Source organism: Varanus komodoensis, unplaced genomic scaffold (assembly GCF_004798865.1).
Source record: "Varanus komodoensis strain SLA01 unplaced genomic scaffold, ASM479886v1 scaffold57, whole genome shotgun sequence".
NCBI classification, from domain to species: Eukaryota; Metazoa; Chordata; class Lepidosauria; order Squamata; family Varanidae; genus Varanus; species Varanus komodoensis.
This window is the reverse complement of record NW_025336182.1, coordinates 2,272,964-2,295,105: the sequence shown is the minus strand read 5'-3', so window position 1 is coordinate 2,295,105 and position 22,142 is coordinate 2,272,964. Positions and strand designations below refer to the sequence as shown.

At 51.2% G+C, this 22,142-nt stretch overlaps 1 protein-coding gene across 4 annotated transcripts in view; it reads left to right on the top strand.

The window, feature by feature from the left end:
* ARHGEF2 (Rho/Rac guanine nucleotide exchange factor 2) overlaps positions 1-22,142 on the top strand; it is a 131,164-nt gene that overhangs the window by 76,553 nt on the left and 32,469 nt on the right. For 2 of the 4 annotated variants that reach the window (XM_044449341.1, XM_044449342.1), the window contains one exon: positions 18,392-18,542. In XM_044449341.1, the coding sequence (XP_044305276.1) occupies positions 18,392-18,542 (151 nt within the window). Of the gene's footprint in view, positions 1-2,270; positions 3,179-13,677; positions 15,499-18,391; positions 18,543-22,142 lie in introns of those variants that run through there. The other 2 variants (XM_044449344.1, XM_044449343.1) reach the window with 2 other exon arrangements.

The following is a 22,142-nucleotide window of genomic DNA, read 5'->3' as shown; positions in this document are numbered from 1 at the left end:
GGTGTGCGAGGCGAACCTGGGGATGGGAGGCCCAGATATGAGGGAGCAAGCCCTCTGTGGACTCTTGTCCCATGAAGCTCCAGGCATAAGGAAATCCCACGGATGTGATGGCTAACAGGCAGGGCAGCTACATGTCTGAGTGGGGCTGTGCATTAACCGGGGCTTCTACCCACTCCGGCTTCTGGCCCTCTTACACCCCATCTGGACAAGGGCAGCCGGACTTCAGTAAGCTGCACTCGTTCGATCGATCTGCTGGGCCCCTGCACTGTATGCAGGGCTGCTTCTGAAGGCTGTTCAGCAGCTGCGGCTTGCACAAAATGTGGCAGCCAAAGTAACAACTGGGACCAGTTCTGCTTTGCCCGCACTGGCTTCAGCCCTGCTAATCAGAGATTAGGCCTGGAGGAACACCGCTCGTACTCTCAGCCTACTCAGACATGCCTTGGCTGTCCATCTGAGGCCTTCGTCCCACTGCCCCCTGCAAGGGAGGATTACTTGGTGACAGCAAAAAAGAGACCCTTCTTTAGGGCAGCCCCCAAGGATGGAACAGTCTCCCCACCAGGGCCTTCCTGGTGCTAATCCTGCCATCTCTTGGCACCAGGTTAAAAGTGCCCTTTATACCACGGCAGCTCTGAACGTCCATTGTTTTAACAGGCCTCGCTCTGTGAACCAGTGCCAGTAGCATAAGTTTTTTAAAAAATTCAGTTTTAAGTGTCTAGAGAAATGCAATGATGCTTTTCGTGTCATTCATATTTTCATTTGCATTTTATTGTATTTCATGAAGTGCTGTACACTGCCTAGAGAGCTTCAGCTATCAGATGGTATAGAAAATAGATAAATATGGAAATCAGTACAACAACAGTTGACACTTCCTAGAGAAGCTGCAGACATTTCTTTCTTGCTCATTTTGAAAGGAAAAGCTGGAGCTGCGGGTGCTTTAGCTAAAAGTTTTCTTTTCTTAGGAAGCGGGGGGCAGGTGGCACATGGACATCCCTAACAAATGTTTGATTCCATTTGGGGATGGAGGGGTGGCGATTTTGGGGATGAATTTTCCTTCTACACTTTCTCTCTCAGCAGGCCTGTTTTCATTTGCACCCCTGCTGTTTAATGGCAACGCTAAGGCACAGCTGAGCATTGGGATGTCTCAGCAGTAATGAGGTGCTCTTGCGCAGACCACGTTCTCAGCCTCCAGGCTTTTAGCATTTTCGGTAAAGGCTTTAACCCCAGAAGGCCGTGCCTGCCCCACTCTCCTTTTGGGAACATGATGCACTGGTGTTTACCAGCCCAATTGCCCTCAAGCCTCTAGTGAGGGACGGCCCACTGGGCGAAATAGTCATTGGTGTATCGGAGAAGCCCCAGCCTTGTTTTCCTTGGCTGGTGGAAGGCTGCAGCTGGTGCTGTGAGAAGGAGCAAGTCGGAGGTTTCCGTCAGGCCGACACCACTCTTGGGCGTCTCTGAGGGGCCAGCCAGACCCTCGGCAGCTGGCAGCCATGAACAGGCAGCTCTGCCAGCAAACCCCCGAGAACCTCCCTGGTGCCAAATGTGGCAGCCGATAAGGCAGATGTTCCAGCGAGGCCTGAGGTTTTGCAGCTGAGAGGGAAGCATCCCCATGGGGTCTGAAACCGGCTGTGCAGGGAGACGGGCGCTCTGAGTTCATCCCCTCACCCTCTGCGCCTGCCGTCTGCAGTCCATGGGCACCCATGAGTTTGGAGATACCTACCAGGCACCCTGCCCTTCCTTATTTTGTATTTTATTTGGATTAAAAAAAATAGTTTAGAAAATGGTTTTTCAGGGTGTCTGGCCTGCTGCAAAGCAAAGTGCTGCCCTCCAGTGCCACCTTTATTTAGATTCGTGGCTCTGCATTTTGAAGCTCAGACCCCACTTCTGCCTTGGACGTCTATTCTTGGGCCATTCATATTTCCTTTCATCTCACTACTTCTTCTGGTAAATAAGTGCTGTCAGACTGGCCATTTGAATCACGGCAGCCCTTTAGTGAGCCTGCCCATGGTGCGCTTTCGGAATTCCAGATGTGGCCACTGTGCCAGAAAAGTCGAGGATCTCTACATCCATGCAGATGTAAACAGAACCGTGGAGTGTCCAGTTTGCACATTCGTGACATGCAACAGACCTTGTGGAATCACCTCTGGGGGAAAAATCAAGGAACTTCTCCCAGCACACTTTTTTTTTGGGGGGGGGGGGGGGGCTTCTCGCCTGTCTCATAGTCTGCTGGTTTCCATTAGGTAGTGATAGAAAGCCAGGCCTTCTTTGTGCTGGCACCTGCCCTGTGAAATGATCCCCTCTGCAGTTTGTCAGGCCTCAATACAGGTGTATTTTAGGCATTCACTGGAAATGTATCTTTTTACTGTGGCTTCTGCCAGATGCAAGACTGAATGTAATCCTTGGCTGGATGGGTGAAAGAGAAGCACTCTGCATGTGGTCAGAGGCTCTCACAGTTTTCACATTAGTTGCAATGTAACAGGAAGATTCTGTCCCTTCTGTAGTCAGATTCTCAAATTGCAAATATAACTAGGTGCTGGAGGGAGAGTTCCATGGACCCTTCATTGCACCATCCTGTTTTAGATTTTTGGCAGACAGAGTGAGATATACCTTTGGGATAAGAGGAAGAAGACCCTAACTTTAGGGTTAGTTAACCCTGTTAACATGGATTTGAATGTGGCCCCCTTGTCTGTTGGGTACTTGACAGGTTAAAGAATGCTGATAGGAAAAATGGCTCTGGTGTTTGAACTGCCTGCAGGAGGCTTCCCTCCCCCTCTTGCTCCCTGGAGGGGAAGGCAACCTATGGAAGTCCTGTTTTATCTTTCCTCTCCCTCCCTCCCCCAATTATTTTGAGAATGAATGACCCAGGCCTTTGGAATGTCGCCATCTCCCAAGCCAATTTCCCAACCAGCTGCCACATCCTTTCACCAGCAATAACCCACAGATTCAGTGTGGTTGGGGGACAGACTCTGTATACTCGGATCACTTTTGTTATTGTTCACGGACAAGGGCGGCCCTGTGCGCTCATACGGCTGTGCATGGGGGGCAGGGGGAGAATCGGATAAGCAGGACTGGGGGAACTGCTGTGTGCCGTTTAATTCATGCGTCGACATTGCCAACAGCTGAATCGATCTGACTGTCCTTTGTTCTCTCGGGATATCACAGGAGAAGACAACCTCTTTCGGTAGGGCAGTGATCACATATTTATTTATTAATTCCTTCCTTTGCAAACTTTTCCTTCCGTCTGTCTGTCTGTCCGTCTGTCTGTCTGTCTGTCCTTCCCCCACACTCTCTTTTCCTAGAACTTTTCTCCTTCCATTTGTACCAAATATCCGTGCCTTGACGAGGTGGGGAAAGCCCTTTATCTATCCTGTGTTCAACATGGTGGCAAAGACCCAGCTAGTCTACACTGAGAGATGTTGAGTATTTATTGGGAACGATTCCTTTTCAACTATTTTAAATCTAGTTTTCATTCAGTGAATGGGCAAAAAAGTCCCATGGCTGACAGGCACCCTGGGGTTCTTTTCCCGAGAGAAGAGACCATGCAGTTGGCTTCAGCCACTGTTAGGAAAACAGTTGGACGCAAACCCAAGACTGCTAGCATGGATTATGAAGCAGAGCTGTGAGGAATGTTGGTGGCAACTTAAATGGCATTGCATGTCCCCCCTGGTGTTCCCCTGCACCAGCCCAGCCATCCTGGAATGAAGGGGAGCAGCGCAAGGATCAGATGTTGCTTCACAGCTGCTCCTCATGTCAGTCGGGCTGATGCAGGCCAGGAGATCTCGCAACACGGGCCACACGCGTCTCCCTCCTGCTCAGCCTCTTCTTAATGCTGTCCACCGCACCTTATGTCTGGGCTCAAGGACCTTTTCGTACCCTGAGGGAGGTACTTCGATTAGCGCTCCTCCCCTGTGTGCGTGCATGTGTGCGTGTGCGTATGAAAAGTTTCATCTCATAGAAAGATGAGCAGGTCTTCAAGCAGCAACATTTACATGGCATAATGAACTCCTGAGAATGAAATCTTAAGTACTGTTTGTACAAAGGCAGGGAAGGATCCCTTTGTTCCGTGCCAGAGGGACCAGCATCAGGTGAGTTTCTTTTTATCATCCAGGTGGGGCTTCTCTGCAAAAAGGTGTCCACTGGAGAACCTGTAATTTTGCACAAGGTTGTTCCTCTTAGATAGCATTTGTGCGTTCATTTCTTTGCCCGAATGGCGCCACTTGTATTCAGGATGTGTGGAATTCTTCCCTGGCTTCCTGCTGTCTTTTCTGCTTCCGAGCCAGTTGAGGAAAAGAAGACACCTTGCGTTGTAACAGGGTGCAGGAGCAGTAGCGGGCTGTCTGTCTGGGACCTGCCTGGAAGCTTGAACAGTCTCCAGGGCGGCGCAAAAGCACCACTTTCCCAGGTGCTCTTTTCATGGGGATCAGTCATTCCTTCCATTCAGAAACCCTTGTAAAGTACAATAATTCTCCCGGAAGTTCTTAGGTGTGAAGGGAAGGCACCCACCCTCAGCGATGCTTTGCTCACAGTGACCCCTGGCCACTCAAGCCTTAGCAAGAACTGGCTCAGTTGTAGTCCTGGAGAAGGCCGCTGCTGCTGCTGCAAACACATTATGTTGGGTTTATATTAGACTTAATTTTATATATTAAGTATTCTCAGGAGCAAGCCAGAGGGAGGTCTAGATATACTGGAAGGCCTCTAAGGTGACTGGCAGTAGGCAGGCAAAGATTTCGAACAGGTGTAACAAGATGAGCAACAGATAGGCCAGGACTTCTGACACCCCACCAGCGTCATGTGCCTGAATTGTACTGCTGACTTGAAGGAAGCTTGGCGTAACCAGCAGCGGAGAGCCACACTGGCTACCGAAGTGCGAATGTACGTCTTTTCCACCAGATTCTGGATTGCTTGATCTTGGAACAGGAGTCAATAAGCAGGTCAGACTTGTCTAGGGCCCACCTGTCTTTACTGTGTATGGCAGTGTTCATAAGCCTTTAGAGTGCTTTGTGTACTCTCTTATTTTACTGGTCCTTTACCAATTGTTTCTACTGATGAGGTGCATTATTTTATTTTAGTATAAGGTAGGCCTGGATAAGTATCTCTGGGGAAGAGGTGGGAAACTGACTTTCCTCTTGGTAAGGATATTTGTAGAGTTGGAGGAAAGGGCCACCAAAACACCTGGGGGACCAGAACACCAGAGCTGGCCCAGCACCAAGGCCTTTGGGGCAGACCTCTCCAGTGGCTGTGAGATAAGGAAGGATAAGGGACAAGCTCCCTGGACTTTCCAGACAGCTTGGTTTGGCACAGTCCCAATCTCGTTTGTTTTTCAGTTTATTTGAACAGGAAAAGCTGCATATTTGGGGGAAGTTGTGCATTTTCCCAGGACACATTTTGCGAATAGAAACACAGGTTTGGGAATTGGTGAACACTTCACTGGTTCACATTTGGGATTGTGAACAGGGCATATTAGGTGGATTTGTAAACCGGGACAAAGTTCGCATACCTTTTTTCAGTCCCCCCCTACCAGATCACCTCCTCCCTGCTCAGTCCTCACGCCTTCCTTTTTATGGCTTCCACTTGTTTGCTTGGGAGGCAGAGAGCCAGGGAGCAAGGATGCCAGGGCGTTGGCTGCTGCTCCTCTTCCCCAGCACCCTCATTGCCTGGCCAGAGCGAGGGGCAGGTGAGCAGGCAGGTGGAAGGGGGAGGAAAAGGGGCAAGCCTAGGGGGTCGGGTCATGGGCCCCGGTGGTCTGTGGGTGCTGCAGAGCAGCTTCCCCACAACAGCTGGAGTGCCCGGTCCTTTTGAGTTAGGAAAAAAGAGGACCAGGGACCCGACAGAGGTGTATAACATCTCTGCACTGTGTAGAGAAAGTGGCTGGCTTCCTCCCTCGTCATCCGGGGCCTCCCCTCCTTGCCCACTGAGATGGGCTTGCCAGTGGGCTACTGAGGCTCAGCCTCAGTCCTGCTCAGTGATCACTTCCCAAACCGCCTTTTTAAGCACTCTCTGCAGCGCCGGAGCTGCTGGCGCATGGGAGAGGCCGTAACTTCCCTCCTCACCGCGATGCCCTCCAAAGTTGGGGCTCCCCTGCCACTGTGGGAGGACAGAGGCCTCTCCCTCCCTCCGAGTCACTGCGCAGCAGTCATTTCCACGGAGGAGAAGTGGGCAGGGCTGCCAGGGGCCCAGCAATTTGGATGCCAGGAATCACTTCCTGGCAGTTAGGACCCCGAGGGTATGAAATGGAGGTGGCTGAGGCCCCACAGGTGACGGTGTTCAAGGACAGGCTGGACATGCACATGATAGGCATGTCGTGAGTGGAGCCGGCTGGAGCCGGGGGTCAGACTAGAAGGCCTGGGAGGCCCCTTCTGGCTCGCTCTGTTTCTAAGTTTCTGAGTTGCCCAGGCAGCCCTGGAAGGCCCACATGGGCAGCGCAGGTTGCCCACTTTGGCTTTCTAGGGAAACAAGCACGAAGCAAAGGCCAGCCCTACCCCGAGGAGCTTGCAGTCCCCATTAAAGCAGGGGCATTGTCAGCCTGAGGTCAGGATTGGCATGTAGGGGGCTGACAAAGGGTTCTGAGGGCCCTTCGGCATCCTGGAACAAGCAAGGCTGGATTGGGACTGTGCAACGTCCTGTGGGGCGCATCAGTCTGTCCCTGCCCTCGGGATGGGATGCTCAGGCCCCATCCGGTGCTGCTTGTGCCAGCCTCCATCAGCTAGCACTGCTGTTGCTGGAGAGCAGGCATCCAGGGGCCAAAGTACCACCCATGTTTGGGCTGCTGGGGTTCAGGAGCGGCCTTTCTCCTGGGCATTTCACTGGCCTTCTCCCAATCAGCCCGGAGGCCTTCCTGTCTTGCTTGTTTCTGTGTTCTTATCTGGTTGGCATGATTCCCAACTGGTAGCTCTGGCTGAAGCCGGAAACATCAAGCATCTATTGTGTTCTGAAGTCTGGTCCTTTTCCTTTCCTTTCACTTCATAGCAAAAGGCAGAGAACATGCTGCACCAGTGGAAGCAGTGAGAATGCTAGACCTGGTCAAGTGGCTTGGAGCCCAGCTCCTTGCACGGGATCGTGAAAGCGCAGCCAGACTGTTGCACCTTGTTATAATGGTGGAAGGTTCTAGAATGGCACAACTGGCTTGGGGAGAGGCCTGGTCCTCTGCATGGCACAGCTTTCTGACCAGGGAGGGGGCGCAAAAGGCGAACTGTGTGTTCAATGTGTCTGTGACTTCACAACTGTGTATATCTGTGTGGTATGCATATTCATTGTTGCACTGAGTGGTGAGGGCTAGTAGCTTAGGTTTTTTTTCCTTTTTTAAAAAAGGAAGCCCCCTACAGACTGCAGTTTTAGACCATACACTCCAAGAAGCAGGGTTCTGTCTGTCTTGCTTATGCTAACTTCAGAAAGCATTATTCAGAGACCTGCTAAATTTAAGCTTTCCCTTTCAACCAAGGGGTGGCCCTCAAGGGAGCTAACAACAATAAAGCTGGGATTTAAAACAAAGACTTACACCGTCTCACACCAGTGTAGACAGGAAAAGAGCTTTACCACTGCTGGGTGGAGGCTGTTTTTTCTGCCTCAGGTTGCACAAGCCAGTGCCTTAGAACAATAATAAAACAAAAGCATTAATTAAAAATACAACAGACCAGCTTATATTCCTGCTTGAATAAAAACTGACTGGCAGACAGACAACAAGGCGGGAACCAACCTAGCCCCCCTTGGCAGGGAGTTCTGAAACCTGGGAACAGCCACGAAGAAGGCCATTTCTCCTGGCTCTGCCATGTGCCCTTCCCTCGAAGCTCTTAGGGCAGCCTCATGTGAGAGATTCTGGTCTTGAGCATTCATTCATTCATTCATTCATTCATTCATTTAAGGCATTTATATACCATTCAAATGACTAGGTCCAGAAATGCTGCAGCATAGAGAAGCAACAGTTGTGGCAGCCCATTGGAGCTTCCAAGTTCAGAAGTTGTATATCTGAATAGCACTTGCTGCGCATGAATGGCAAGGAGCCACGACAGATGTGACTCCAGCTGTGGGCTCCTTGGTGCAACTGTTGGGGTTTGAGGGGTCTGCTAAAATAGGGTGCCATGCCTGCTCCTGGCACTGCCGATGCGCGCTTTGCCCACCACAGCAAAATTACATTACAAAATTGTCGTAAGCCGCCCCGAGGCTTCGGCGAATGGGGCGGCATAAAAATGTTTTAATAAATAAATAAATAAATACATTTCCAGGTGTCACGGTTTGCCCCAGTGCGGCAGCCTTACAACAGCTACATGTGGTTGTCCAGTCAGTTTCAGGAAGCCTTTGGGCTGATGGGTGGGGTAAAATATAATAAACAATTTCGGCATGCTCCGCAGAGACATGAATGGGCTTTAAGCATGCACAAAGGCGTGCCTGTCTGTGGGTATGAAGCTGTGCGGAATGGTGCTCTCTCTCATGGAGCATGAGGCACATGCATGTATGCCTGTGGCCACTGCCACATCTCTGCTGCTGCATCAGCAGCGATGCCAAGATAAAGATAGCACTGAAAAGTGGGTGTGATTGAAGTTGTGTGAAAGAAGCTTGTAATGATTGCTGCTTTTTTATTGCCAGGGACGGGGAGCTTGTAGGGTTTACTGACTCAGCTGCTAAAATAATTGGGCTTGCGTGTGGGAATGCGAAACAAGAAAGAAGTGAAAAGTCCCTCCACATAGAAAGCTAACCTGTCGGAGGAGAGGGGTTTCATCTAGTTTTGCCCTGACAGGCTAGCTTTCTGTGTGTAGAGAATATGTGTATTTATGGAGGGGGTCTTCTGTCATGCAGCTCAGACATGCCACAAACGTGGGGCACGGTTTTACTCGCCTTGCTGGGCAGTGGACCCAAGGGAGCTCCCAGGCCACTCGGGCAGGTTGCAGTGGGTCAAGAAAGGAGTTCGCCAGCGAAGGGCACGGCTGTGCTGCAAGCAGGTTTCCCGTGGGCGGCTGCCTGGCCCCCGCGCAAGCAGATTTCTGGGCGTTTGTTCTGGTCCAGAGGCTGTTTAGGCAGCCTCTGGACCATTCTGGCCCAGGGCCTGGAGCACAAGGCTGAACCGGCAGGTTCTTTGTGCTGATGCTTGTGCCGGCCTCTGGGCTGCTGGCGCCTGGTGGAATTCCACTTGCCTGCCCAGCCAGCCCAGCCCAGCCCAGCCCAGCCTTTTCCCTGGGATCCCTTGATGGCACCAGCCATGCATGGATGCACCCAGGGCAGGAGGCCCTGAATGCTTCCCTGCCCCCTCTGAGCTGGAACATTCCTTCCTCAGCAGGGGAGCCTGCGCGCCTATCTCCCCCACGGGTCTGTTTGCTTCTTGCAGCTGGGCTTCTGAGCGCCCTTCGCTGAACAAAGGCGCCAGGCCTGCTACCGTTTAGGGGTCTTAGGAGCGGCCCAGAATCTATGATCCAGGCTAGCCCAGGACTGAGGAACGGGGGAAGCGTTGTACAAGGGTAAGGAAGGACAGTGGACCACGCAAAGGGTGGAGGCATCACAGGGCTGTCAGAAAAGCCCCCTCTCCGCCCCCCCCCCCCCCCAAGAGCAGTCACTGTATTTTCTACCCGGGATTGTAAACCTACAGGTAGCATGATACAAGATTTGCTAATAGGCAAGAGGGTTAAAAAAATTTAAATGCAACATTAATACCGTTAGTAAAATGCAAACATTTCGAACCATTGGAAACAGGTAAGAGCAATCAACAAACTACCAGGGCCCAATAAAACTGCTAATACTGAAAAGCACCATCAGGTGCCTGGAAGGGAAAAGAAAGTCTTGATCTTGTGCTGAAACAATGGCAGCGTTGGCGCTGGGCAGAACAGGGTGGGGGTGGGGGGGTGAGGGTTCTGCAACTGGGGCAGGTGAGGGGGCCCTGCTTGGAAAGCCTGTCCCTTGCTGCCATTCTCCTTGGAGCACTAGGGAGCACTGCTTTGGTCAGCATGTCCTATACCAGCCCCCTCCAGCCTTGTGCCCCCTGGCTAGCTGTGTTGGGTTCCAACTCCCAGAATTTCCCTGACCAGGAGGATTCCGGGAATTTGAGACCCAGTGCATCTAAATGGGCGCAAGATTGAGAGAAACTGCCTTAAACTACAGCAGGTTCACTGGCAACATGAAAATGTTAACATTGTATGCCTCCTTTGCAATACCATCTTAACTCGCCCATGTTCCTGAATGTGGCTGCTGGCTGGAGTGCCACCTGCAGCTAGTATTCCTCCTCCACTCTGCCTCTGGAGAGGCCAGGAATATGGGTTGTGAGGCTCCGTGCAAGGTTGCATAGACTCATAGACAACCCAGATAGGCATATGGGCACCTTAAGGGTGGACTTAGGGCTGGAGGCAGACCATGGTTCCTAAGAGAGCTTTGCGGCTGGTTTAATTTCCTATAGCGGATGTGTGAGCTTTATTTTGGCCCACTGTCCCTCTGGTCACACAGGCTTTTCAGGTTTTGAAACAGGGCAAAACCTATTGAACCTTTGTGATCTGAAGAAAAAGGAGGATGAAAGCACACATGGCTAGCAGCCGCCTTTCATAAAACGCCTTTCAGCTCTCTGAAGATTGCCAGGTGACACCCTAAATATAGAGACAGGCTGAACTTTTTATGTTTCTAACTCCGCCACCCCACCCCATCCCAGAAGTGCTCTTTATCCCACTGGCATGTCGTCTGCTACAGGCGATGGTACCAAAAGCAGGCTGGTGGAGTCGATGTTTTCGACCCGGATATCTTCCAGCCTTGGTGGTGGTGGATGGAGATTGAATTTGGGGCAGGCCACAGCCCCGGATCTTAGTTTGAACGGAGGATCTTGTCCCAGGAATGGGCAAAGAATGAACATCCACTGGGGTTGGGCTCATTCTTTGCATGCAGACGGTCTTGTATTCCCAGTGAAATATTTCTTGGGACTGTGAAAGACACTTGTGGTTTCCCTCTTGCTTCTTCTCTACCAGTCTCTTCAAGCCACAAATTCAACATTTTTATTTTTTAAGTGGGTCATAATTTCATCTGACTTTATCCAAGGCTCTACAGCTTTGCACCCATTAAACCTAGATTGGTCGACTGGGCAAAATGCCAGCCAACCAGCCTGTTCTTTCCCACCCCCAAACCAAACAGGGCTTATTCTGTAGGAAGAGCTCTTCACTAGACAGCGAGTAGCAGAGAATAGGGGAGCTGGAAGGAACAAGAACCGAGAATCTGGCCATCCTCTTTCAATCCCCAGCTGCCCAACTGTCTGTAACCAAAAACTGCCACTGTCCAAACTCTGTGGTGTGCACTGTTGCTTTCAGTTTCCTGCCAATGACAGAGCAAAAAACACTGAACAGGACCCACCCTGTCATGTGTAGGGCTTGTCTGCGCAGAGTGGGGCCTGCAAAGGAGTCCTTTCGCCCTTCCAAGTGGTTCCTTATGCAACTGACTGTCTCCTGCACTGAATATACAGCCTCTGTGGGGTCCTTCCACAAATGCTACCCTCAACGGGCACTGTGGGAGGGGTCCCAAGGCTGCAACCCTTTGTGACCAGGAGATACTGCGCCTCCGTCAGCAGTAGAAAAGTAGCGGAAACTCTTGCCTAATGAAGCATTCTGTGATTTTCAGGACTGTGCATGATCTTACCCAGTGTCCTGTGGGCTATGTTACCTGAAGACTTGTCTCCTCCCTTTTGTATTGGCCTGGATGCAACCTAGGAAGGGTTCCTCCAGGTGTCCCTGCAAAAGGAAGTGAGAGAGGTGCCTACTTAGAAGAGGCTTCTTCAGTCTTGTGCAGAGATTGTGGAATGACCTTGGAGCAGCTAGCCTGGGGACTACGGCAGCGGCTTTTTGGCACTTTTGCTTTTTCCAGGCATTGTAGTCCTCCAGCATTGCTTTTAAAGCTGCTCTTGTATTTTCAGGTCTTTATACTGCTGCTGTTTCTTTTGATTTTGTATACTGTGGCTTTAAACTTCCACATGTTTAATATGTTTAATCATGCTTTATTTTAATCCATGATTTTAATGGATGCAAACTGGTTGGAGAGCTTCAAGCAACTGGGCAGTGTAAAACATAATGAATTAATGAAAGGTTGGGTGAGTGGCTGCGATCCAAGCTGTGGTTTTTACATCTTCAGTAAAACGGCCCTTCACCTCATGCCGGCCATGTACCTTCCTTCACATTGCCCATCCTGTGAGGCCAAACCGAACTGCCTGGTGAGCCGCCCACCTTCCTCAGAGCAGTTCTGCAGCACTAGCCACCCTCCCAGAATGGCAGGCCATAGCCAGAGCAGAGTGGATTGTGGCCCTGGGACGAGGAGCCCATCTCCTTTTGGTCCGGAAATTACGGTCCGAGTGCCAGCACCCCACATCGCAGGGAAATCCACCCTCACGGCTTGGTGGGGCTTAAGCGGCTTCCAGCTGCTTGGCCCCATTTAAAGCAGATTATGAACATCGGGGTGGTCTTGGGGTGGGGGAGGGAAAGGAGAATTTCTCGCTTTTAAGCCCAAAAGTCCTCTGATTTGCCAAAAATCAGTTGCTTCTGGTCCTGCAGGCATGACACACGTTCTGTCCTTTCAGCAGTTCCCGGAAGTGCAGTGAGACTCGGTAGGGAAGAACTGGTGCTCTCCACCCACCCCGTATTTATTTTTGGAAAATCCAGCCAGTGGGGTTTGCTCAAGGCCCAGCTGGCTGCTGGCTGGTCATTATATTTGTGGGTCAGAATGGGATTTCCATGTCCATTTTAGTCGGTCAGGAATTTTGAGCTGTGTGGGTCAGGTGTGCCGTCCCTTGTTTTGTTTACCTGGAGTTTCTGTCGCTCCTCTGCCTTAAAGGTTCCCGGAGCAGCAGACGTGGGGTCTGTTAAACAGGACAGTCCCTGCCCATGGCTTATAGTGCAAGGAGAAACGGCACGCAAGGAGAGTGGAAGTGAGTGGCAGAGCAGTGACGTCTGTTCGGGATTATAACACGCATGTCGTGTGTGTGCCTGGATGGGCTCCCTTCCCTGAGTTGCTGCGAGCGCTTTTTCAGACATGCCCTGCTTGCCGTGCCACGGAGGCCCCCTGCGACCGGCATCCGGTAGGCCGATCCCTTTGCTCCCTGTGCGGCTGAACTGGCCAGTATTCCTGGCGCAGAGCGAGCGAGCAGGCTATTTGTGTTCAGGTTGGCAGTGTGGTCTCGTGCGAGTCTCTTCTTGTTCTGTTGAGAACCCTTTCTCTTGCACACTCCTCTCGGGGCACGTCTGCCACTCTTATCCGCCTTCCCCATCCTCGCTCCTGCCGGCATTTCCAGCCGGCGAGGCCGGTGGTTGGGCATGCTGGGTTGCAGTCCAGGGCGGCTGACGGACACCCAGTCGAGCCAGGCTCCCGTGTACAAGCTTTGTTCGTACAAAAGGGAATATCCCCTCGGGATGTGTGCAGGCCGTTGCCCCGAAGCTGGGTGGCACGGTTTGATTCGCAGAATGTTTTCCAAATGCCTAACACCTTCCCGGCCTCCCTAACTTCTTTCCTAACGGCAGGCCCTCTTGGATTTTTGCATTCAAATGCTGCAGTGTGGAAGGGAGTGGCGTGTGTATTTTTAAATACAGAATTTCAAGGCTGCTTCCTCTCAGTGCTGCAATTGCTTTTCCCCTCTGGCTGCAGTCCAAACAGTACAGAATAACATACTTGTCTTGCTGAAGTCCCTCCTGGTGCTGCTTCAGAGACCCGAAACCCACCTCTGCTGAGAGGGGCAGGCAGGCATGCTCCTCTCAGGGCAGAGGTCTTGCTGGCTTGCCACTGAGAACAAAGCTCCCTTTGTCTGGCCGCCTGCGCTGAAAGGACACCAAACCGGGCTTCCTTTCAGCAACAAACCCCCGTATCTTCTTTGGGACTGAACAAACAGCAGAGGGGCTTATTTAAACGCTGAGTGCTTCTCATCTCCAGGCAGCAGTTTTAATGCTCTCCTGTTTAGATAAAATCAAGCTGGAGGGTGGGGTGATGCAGGAGGCCCCGTGAAAGTAGGCTGGTGGAGACAAAAGCAGGGAAGCCTGGATAAGTATGCTCAGGCCAAGGGGCCAAGCAGATGCTGATAGCAGGCCAGGCGAACTGGCTCCTTTGCCCCAGGCAGCCGGGTGAACAGACACAGCGCAGCCCCTGCACTTAGGCAGCCAGCGAGGAGGATGCTGAGGGATTTCTCTCAGCCTTATTACAGCCTGAAGGCACAATCCTGTGCATGTTTGGAGAGAACTCTAAATATTCATAGGATGGGGCACCCTTTCTGTCAATACTGAGCCACAGGAGAGGCATTTCCATCTTTCAGAATTGGCAGGGGGAGCTGCAGAAGAGCCCGGAAGCCACCAATGACTGGTGTTGGGCAAAAGGGAGAGGGGGAGGGGGAGGAAAAGAGAAGAGAAGAGAAGCGCTTGGATTGCAAGGCGGTTGCTTCGGGTAAAGCAATAACCCACCAGTGGTCCTGTCCCACAGACATGGGCTGTGCCTCCTTGTCCTCAGAATCCCTTGCTGCCTCTGGAAGGTCCGAGGGCCAGAGGGTATGGCAGGCCTCTAGGCAGGAGGAGGGGCTGGTCTTTGCTCGGCTTGCAGCCTTTTACCCCTTGTGCTCCAGTGTGCTGGACTCGAAGCACCAGGCATAGCCATGTGCTGCCTGATCGAGGCGCCACTCGCTCCACCAGGTCCTGCCCTCTTACTCCCAGGCCCCACTTCCTGCCTCTCAGCCTCACGGGACCTTGAGATTCATCACCTGCATCGCAGTAGCAAACCTGATACTTTCTGCCACTCTGAAGCTTTCTTCACAGTGGCCTGGCAGCAGTTGCCCAACATGCATCTGATGGCAGCCTAGCCCCAAGGTTTCCAAACGGCGTTCCAAGAAACCCTGTGGTTCTGTGGAAGTGCATCAAAGTTACTCAATAAAGCAGCTTGTCTGCTTTTGCTGACCTTCCTCCTGTAAAAGTACACTAATTGAGGAATTCAGGCTGTGTTCCAGCACACCACTGTGGTTCACACAAAACAGGACCAACCCGCATCCATGGAAAGTGATCCTGTGCTTTGGAATACTTCCCACAGTCCCCACGACACTGTGCCTCAGTATCCCCAAGGGGTATACTGGACTATTAAAAGTCCAGTTTTGCCAGTGTGTTAAATATGCACTTTTCCCAGAATGGAAACATGTCTGTGTAACAGCTGGGTTTTATATTTCCAGAATGAGTGTCCAACATTATTACCTTTCTGGTTCTAGCAGTCCTCTGGACAGCTGCAGGTGTGGGCACCCCTGTTCCACTGAGGCTCATCTGAATATCCACAGACCCCTCCTTGCCCCACTTCATTGTGGGACTCTGAACATACAGGTACTGATTTCACCAGGAAGCAGAAATCTGCCCCCACCCCCATGTTTGCAAACTCTTCACTGAAGTTTTTAAAAGCTTGCTCAATCTTTTGTCATTTTGGCCAGCTTCATAAAGGAATTACACTAACATGGATTTTGGAATCTTTTTTTTAAAGGCATGGGTGGAAGAATAAATGCTTACTCCTCAGAGCTCCAAAGGGCACACTGGCATATTAAAGGTATCTTCTGGATTGCCTTGGAAAGCTTCCGCTGCTGAAGCACTGCTAGCGCTGCTCTGCCGGCCTGCGTGCCCCCCAAGAAAATATGCAACACACACCTCTTTCTCTCTCTCTTTCACACAGCACTGGGATGCCTGTTGAGTCAAAAATAGCTGGGCCTCTTGCTCGCGCTGTTGCTCAGGCATGTGGCAACAGGAAGTCTTCATCTCACTTCCTGTTCCTCCAGGGAAGCTGCCTTAGCAAACTGATTGCCTTGCCATGGTTATATCTGTTTACAGGCTCTGCAGGCACTTAAACCTCTCGCGTCTACATGCGCCTTTTTGCAATTTTCCACTGGCCAGTGTTGAGAGCATGCCAGTGGCCCAAGTTTCCTGGCTGATCCTTCTCTGTTTTGAAATTAGACATCTTGCTTTTGCCGCTGTTTTCATCAGCCTTCCCTTTCTTCAGGCTGTCAGAACCAGGCCTGGAGGTGGCCCCTTGCAAAACAGGAAATTGAGTTCCTGGTATTCATATCAAGCCTGACGAATCCAGAAGCTTTATACTGACTGCCCAGGACAAAGGCCAGTGCCGTGCATGATTCATTTTCTTCTGGACCCGCAGAAAACCCTGAGACTGGGCATTTACACTGCTGCGTCACCCACTACCATCGCCAAATCATGCGTGCTGAGGTTTCTGGCTGAAGCCTTGGGGTCCCAGGCACAAGCCCCTAAGCACCTTGATTTGAGATAACGGTTACACAGAAGCTGAGCTTGCTGGTGAAATCCAAACACTTTGCATCCTCGTTTAGCCCCTCTGCCTTTGCAGAACAATTTGGAGACCTGGTCAAGCCCAGATGTCATTTTGGAGTTTGTGCGCCCACCTAAATTTGACATCGTACTTAAAGTGGGAAAATATATCACATTTTTTCCTAATCAAAGGGGATCAAAGCTGCCTTTGAGAACTTCTCTGACCTAACACACAGGCACACAATTTAGCTACCATGCTGCCTTTATCATGTCAAAACGGCCCTTCAGCTGGTCTCCACGACAGCCCCCCATCCCATAACGAAAACGAGATGCAAGAAGGCCGTTTATTTATATTGTTCGGTGCTAAGGACCGCACAGCCAGGCACGTGCATCGGGGGTGGCGGTGGAATTTCTCAGCCAGACACATGGTTGTCATGGTTATTGGAAGCAGCGAGGTGCAGCAGAAGACAAACTGCATGGGTGTCTTCTTTTTTTCCCCTTTCCTTCCACCTCCTCATCCACCACCTCCTCGCATCTTCTCTCTCTGAGCTTTTCAGACCCAAGTCAATTTACATAGTGGTTTTTCCTTTCCTGCTTCTGGTGGTATCACGGGTAGAACGGGGGCTTTTGATGACTCAGTGGCAACCCACCTCAAACCAGGATGAGTTATCCTACAGTTTATGAGAAGCAGCTCAGGCTTGGAGTTTCGCGAACCTGTCGGGATCCATCCGGTCCAGGGATGAGCTGGAACGGACGGCAGTCGTGCCGGAGAGGAAATATGGGAAAGGTGTGTTGAGGACCGAGGCTGGAGGGGCCACTGTGCTGTGTACCGCTTGCTTTGTGTGTGAAGGTTGTGTGCATCTTGCTCCCCGGGGCCAGGGTGAGGGCGGGAGTGGTGACTGATGGATGTTCCCTTGGGATAATTCAGTTGCTTTGCCCCTTGGCTGATAGCCATACATGTAGCTTGGCTTGCTCACTTGAGTCACCTGGAGTGGCTGCTTCACAAGCACCTTTCTGTAGTGCACCTGATCTCAGCTAGTGGCATGCTCTTTGACTGGGGAGGTTGACCGGGGGGCGGGGGCAGAAATGGGGGGTGCAGGACCTGTCTGAAGCTAATGCACTTTCCGATCTCTGTCAAAGGGTAGGTCCAATATTCTTCCAGAATCCCTGTGGCTCTAAAAGAGCAGGGAGGTGGAAAAAGTATCCCCAGCTTAAGCTCTCTTCTGGTGGCTAACGTGAGGGAGGGGCTGTGTACCGAAACTCCTGCGCTCCAGAAGGTTTTAGAGAAGCACCTGAGTGAGGCAGATTGTCGAGGGACACGGGAAGCTTTGGTGCCTGTGTGTGTGCACAGCGTATCTCAAGGGAACGGAGCAGCTGTGGGAGAAAGGGTTCCCTCAGGCTTCCGGGCAGGGCTTCAAGTGGCCACGCACCTGAGTTGAACTGAAGTAGACATGTCCACATCATTCATATATATATATATGGGCGTGGCTGACATTTCAGGGAGAAAAGAGCACCAGGCATGTTCATTTTGCCATGCTGGTAGTTAACATATTTACCTTAAAGTAACTGCAGGAGTTGGGGTGGTAGTCTTTTTTTTCCTGGTGTCTGTGCTTTTTAATGTCCCAGAATATCCCAATGTCCAATTTTGGATGTTTATTCTGAAATCTTTCTGGCATTCAAAATTTGAGAGATATCTTGTTTCATGTGTAAGATGCACCTTTCTGTCTGCCCTTCTCTCTCTCTCTCTCTCTCTCTCTCTCTCTCTCCCTCCCTCCCTCCCTCTCTCTCTCTCTCTCTCTCTCACACACACACACACACAGAGAGAGAGAGAGAGAGAGAGAGAGAGAGAGAGAGAGAGAGGGAGTGGACTCACTTGACAAAAGACCTGGGGGTGGCAAAAATGGGAATGCAGCCATAGGAACTGTCCTGATGGGCAGCTGTACGTCCAACCGCAACCCTGCACTGCTGGCCCTGCTGCTTGGATGTGCGAATCCTGGCAGAATGGGAACAGGGGCGTGCTATGGAGAAGTGCCAGGGCAGAGTGCGTGTCAGGGTGGGGAGAAGCCCTCTTCATCCTCCGGTGTGGCTCTGCCAAGGAGGAGGTTTTCTTGGGTGGTGGGGCTCTTGCCACTGATAACACTAATCCAAGGCTTTCTCTTTTCCCGCAGAACAAAGAGAAAGAGAGGATGAAGGAGAGCAAAGACAAAGATGCCCGCTACACCAACGGGCACCTCTTCACTTCCATCACCGTCTCTGGCATGACCATGTGCTACGCTTGCAACAAGAGCATCACTGCCAAAGAAGCGCTGATTTGCCCCAGTAAGTAAGCCTCTTGTGGGTGAACTTGGGAACAGCATGCGCGGCTTCTCCTTGGGCACTGGGAACAGGCCCACACAGAGACAGGATGCTGAAAAGTGGCTTGGAAAATGGTCCCTCCAGGGTTGCTCAACTGGATGGTGTTTTGTGCCTGTTCAAGGCACAGCTTTTGCAGCGTTCGGAGTCGGGAAGGACTCCCTTCCCAGGTTGGATGGCTTGTGACCCGAGAGAAGGGGGCTGGTTTGTATTTTCCTCCTTCCTTCTCCAGGGATGCTTTAGCTCACTTGCACAGACACCTGGGCCTCAGGCTTCACCTGTGCCAGCACAGCCAGTGACCAGGAATGCCGTCCAAGATGTCTGAGGGACAGTCTCCTGCCTCTGAGCGTCTAAGTCTTCCTTTAAAGGCTCGACCTGAGATGCTGCAGCCTTCCAATACACACTGTTCCTAATTTCAATCTACTGAAAGTCTGAACTCTAATTCATTGCAGAACACAACCTGAGGTTCTGTGAACTAGCCCCCCCCCCCCCCCACACACACACACTCGGGCTCTGAATTTCCAGATTATAGCAGATAAAAACTCATTGTCTGGAAGGAAGAGGACCAGTGCTCATTCGTTTACACCAGTGATCATATCGCTGCATCAGAGACCATAGAAACGTGGTGTTGGAGGCACGTCATTAATTTAGCCGTCCTGAAGGGGGCCGAGGATAACCACATCGCCACTCCAGTTGACATTTTAGCAGCTCAGCAGCAGGAAATTCTGATCACATCAGCTGGTAGAAATAATAAAAGATAATCAATATGGTCAGCTGGATTACCTTTGCATTCTGAGTTACCAGAAGGTGGGGGAGAAAAAATTGCTTCATGTTGCTGTAGGGAGGAGAAGATCCATCACTAGCTCTCTCTTGCTGATGGAAGCAATGTCAACATATGCGTATTCATCAGTCCATTTATTTATTATATTTATATCCCACCTTCTGCCTTCCAAGGAACTCAGGGTGGATTACATACTTTTCTTCCTTTCAGTCTTATCCTCATAACAACAACCCTGTGAGGTAGCTTGGACTGAGTCTGTGACTAGCCCATAACTCTCCTCCCATTGCCCAGGGCTAAAGCCTAAACTTCTGACAGGGCCCACTATTAAATCTACCAGCATGCACTTATCATCCATCGCCGCCTCTGCTTTCACAAGAATTAGTTAAACTCCAAACTGCTTTCCAAAAAATAGTAAACACAGCTTCACAGCTGCCTTTTCCTTGGTTTGGCATGAACGTTTTCTAGAGCTGTTCCTCCCCAGCCTGTGGGACAGAGCGTGTTGTTAGGCCTGGCTGATGGGGTCACGGCCCTGGATTCATTTTCCACAGCCCGAGATCTGTCCCTTGCCATCTGAGCTGTCCATCAGTGCCAATGGAATTTTTTGAAATCAGCTTAATTACCATGCAAGGGACAATTCTCAAAGGAGAGTCCAGCTAGAGAGAAAAGCATTAACCTCCCCTCCCTCCGCTTACGCACCCTTGCTGACATGCAAGGCAATTAAACTTAGGGGAAAACCTTCCACTGATGCTGATGGAAAGATCCGAAGGTTCGACAGCCTAGAAACACCTTTGCTGCCCATCAGAAAGAGCAACCATGCTTCCACACTACCCCTTTTCTCCCTGGCATTGACCCGATCACGCTTTTTGGCCATCCCACAGATTCATGCTGTGCAATGAGTGTTGTGGATGAGCACATGGGTTGTGCCCCCTCCGTGCAGCCCTCCACGATTTGTGTCTTGCACATCTGGAACGAGAAGCCCACTCCGCTTCTGAAGGATTTCTGCTGCAGGGTCTCTTCCGTGGTTCTGCATTGCGTGGGTACAGCAGGGTCCCTGGCGGGCGATGAATCCGGCGATGAGGACATGGCAACCATGTTCCTCACCTCACAGTGAAGGACACCTGTGGGGAAGAATGTCTGAGGAGGGCTAAAATCGCCCATTCATCAGCTACTTCTTCCATATTCTGACTTTCAACTGTGACATTCCCCATGTGAAATGGCTAGATTACCAAGCAAGGGTACTGACTTTACAATGAAAGCAGATTTCATCAAAGTTACAGATAAGCAGAACAGACAATTTAAGATAAATATAAATACAGAAAGAGTTTAAGCCCTGCTTCTCAGAAATAGCAGTCAGGATGGTAAACCTGCTTGATCCAAGGACCCACATAACCAAATGCTCCTGATATGCAAAAAACAGGCGTCCAGGAAAGAAGGCCCAATCTATTTCCCTGACACTGAGCAAGAGTGAGAATCTTTTATTCATTGCATTCTACCTTGTCTTATTGCTTTATGTGGGTCGTACTTTTTCTGTTTATTTACTGTTTGGTGATTGTTGTAAGCTGTCCTGAGACACTGTTAAGGATGGGGTAGGAATGTGTAAATAAATAAAATCTACCCGCCACTGCTCACACTCCCGGCATGTGACTCCCATATGAGCGGAGTGAGCGGGACCTTTGGTCTGACTCACAGTCTCCTCTCACGGTCTCCTCCACGATGCGTCCCCAGAAGGTCTGCTCACTCACTGCCTGTGCACACACCGGGGGTGGGAGCACCACAGACGGTTTAGTTGTCCAGGGAGGCTTTTTCTTCCTCTGCCCGACTGCCGGACCTGGTGGGGTCACCCCACGAAGCTGAATGGCAGGAGATTCAGGGCAGGTCAAAGAGATCCTTTTTTCAGCCAGTGCGGAATGTGAACTGTGGAATTCGCGATAGTTCGGGCAGCTTTCCGAGGGGATTCATGGAGCAAACGGCTTTCAGCGGCTGCTAGTCTGTTGACGGTACCTCCAGCATCAGAGAGCAGGCTCAGGATGCCTCTGTATACCAGCCAAGGGGGAGCACAGTCAGGAGGGCCAATCACAAACAGGAGCAGGGCCCTTGGGGGTCTCCTCGCCAGCCAGGTTCCTGTTTCTGATGGATCTCAGTGGTGTATTACAGCTGGTCCTAATGACCTTAGGGATGTGCTCCTCAAAACGGTTTGCATCCCTTATTGTCAGCTTGCCCATGTTTGTGCTCCCCTTGGTTCTCGCTGCTTCGACAAGGCCTCCATTTGCTAAAGGGGGCTGTCTTTGCTCCAAGGGCTTCCTTGACAGTGTTGGTGACCTCTTGGCCTCGGCGCTACCTTTCTGGACCCGTGCGCTTCTATGATTGCCATTTTGAGTAACCCCTGAGCTTTCCGGAGATCCTCAAGCCTCTTAGCCTTCCCTTTCGACTTCCTTTTCAGCATTTCCCTCTTCTTAGGGATTGTCTGAGAGCCTCATCATATGATGTCCTCTGCTAAGCACCCTCAGTTCTGAAGAGTCAGCAGATGGGCTTCCTTTGTGCAGTCCACTCTCGCACTGCAGTGCCCTCTGCCTCTGCCTCTGCCTGGGCCTTTGAGACCCAGATCAAACTGCCCAGTTCTATTAAGGCCACTTTGGACCTGCCGTTTCTTTTTCTATGGCCGAGTGCTTTCCTCTCTCCGTTTATGGAACAAGTGCAGAGCCTCAGGCCTGGGGGCCAAATCCTGCCCGGTGTGTCTCCAGAGATAGCCATGTCCCCTTTAACTTTCCCCGATCACCAGTCCTTGG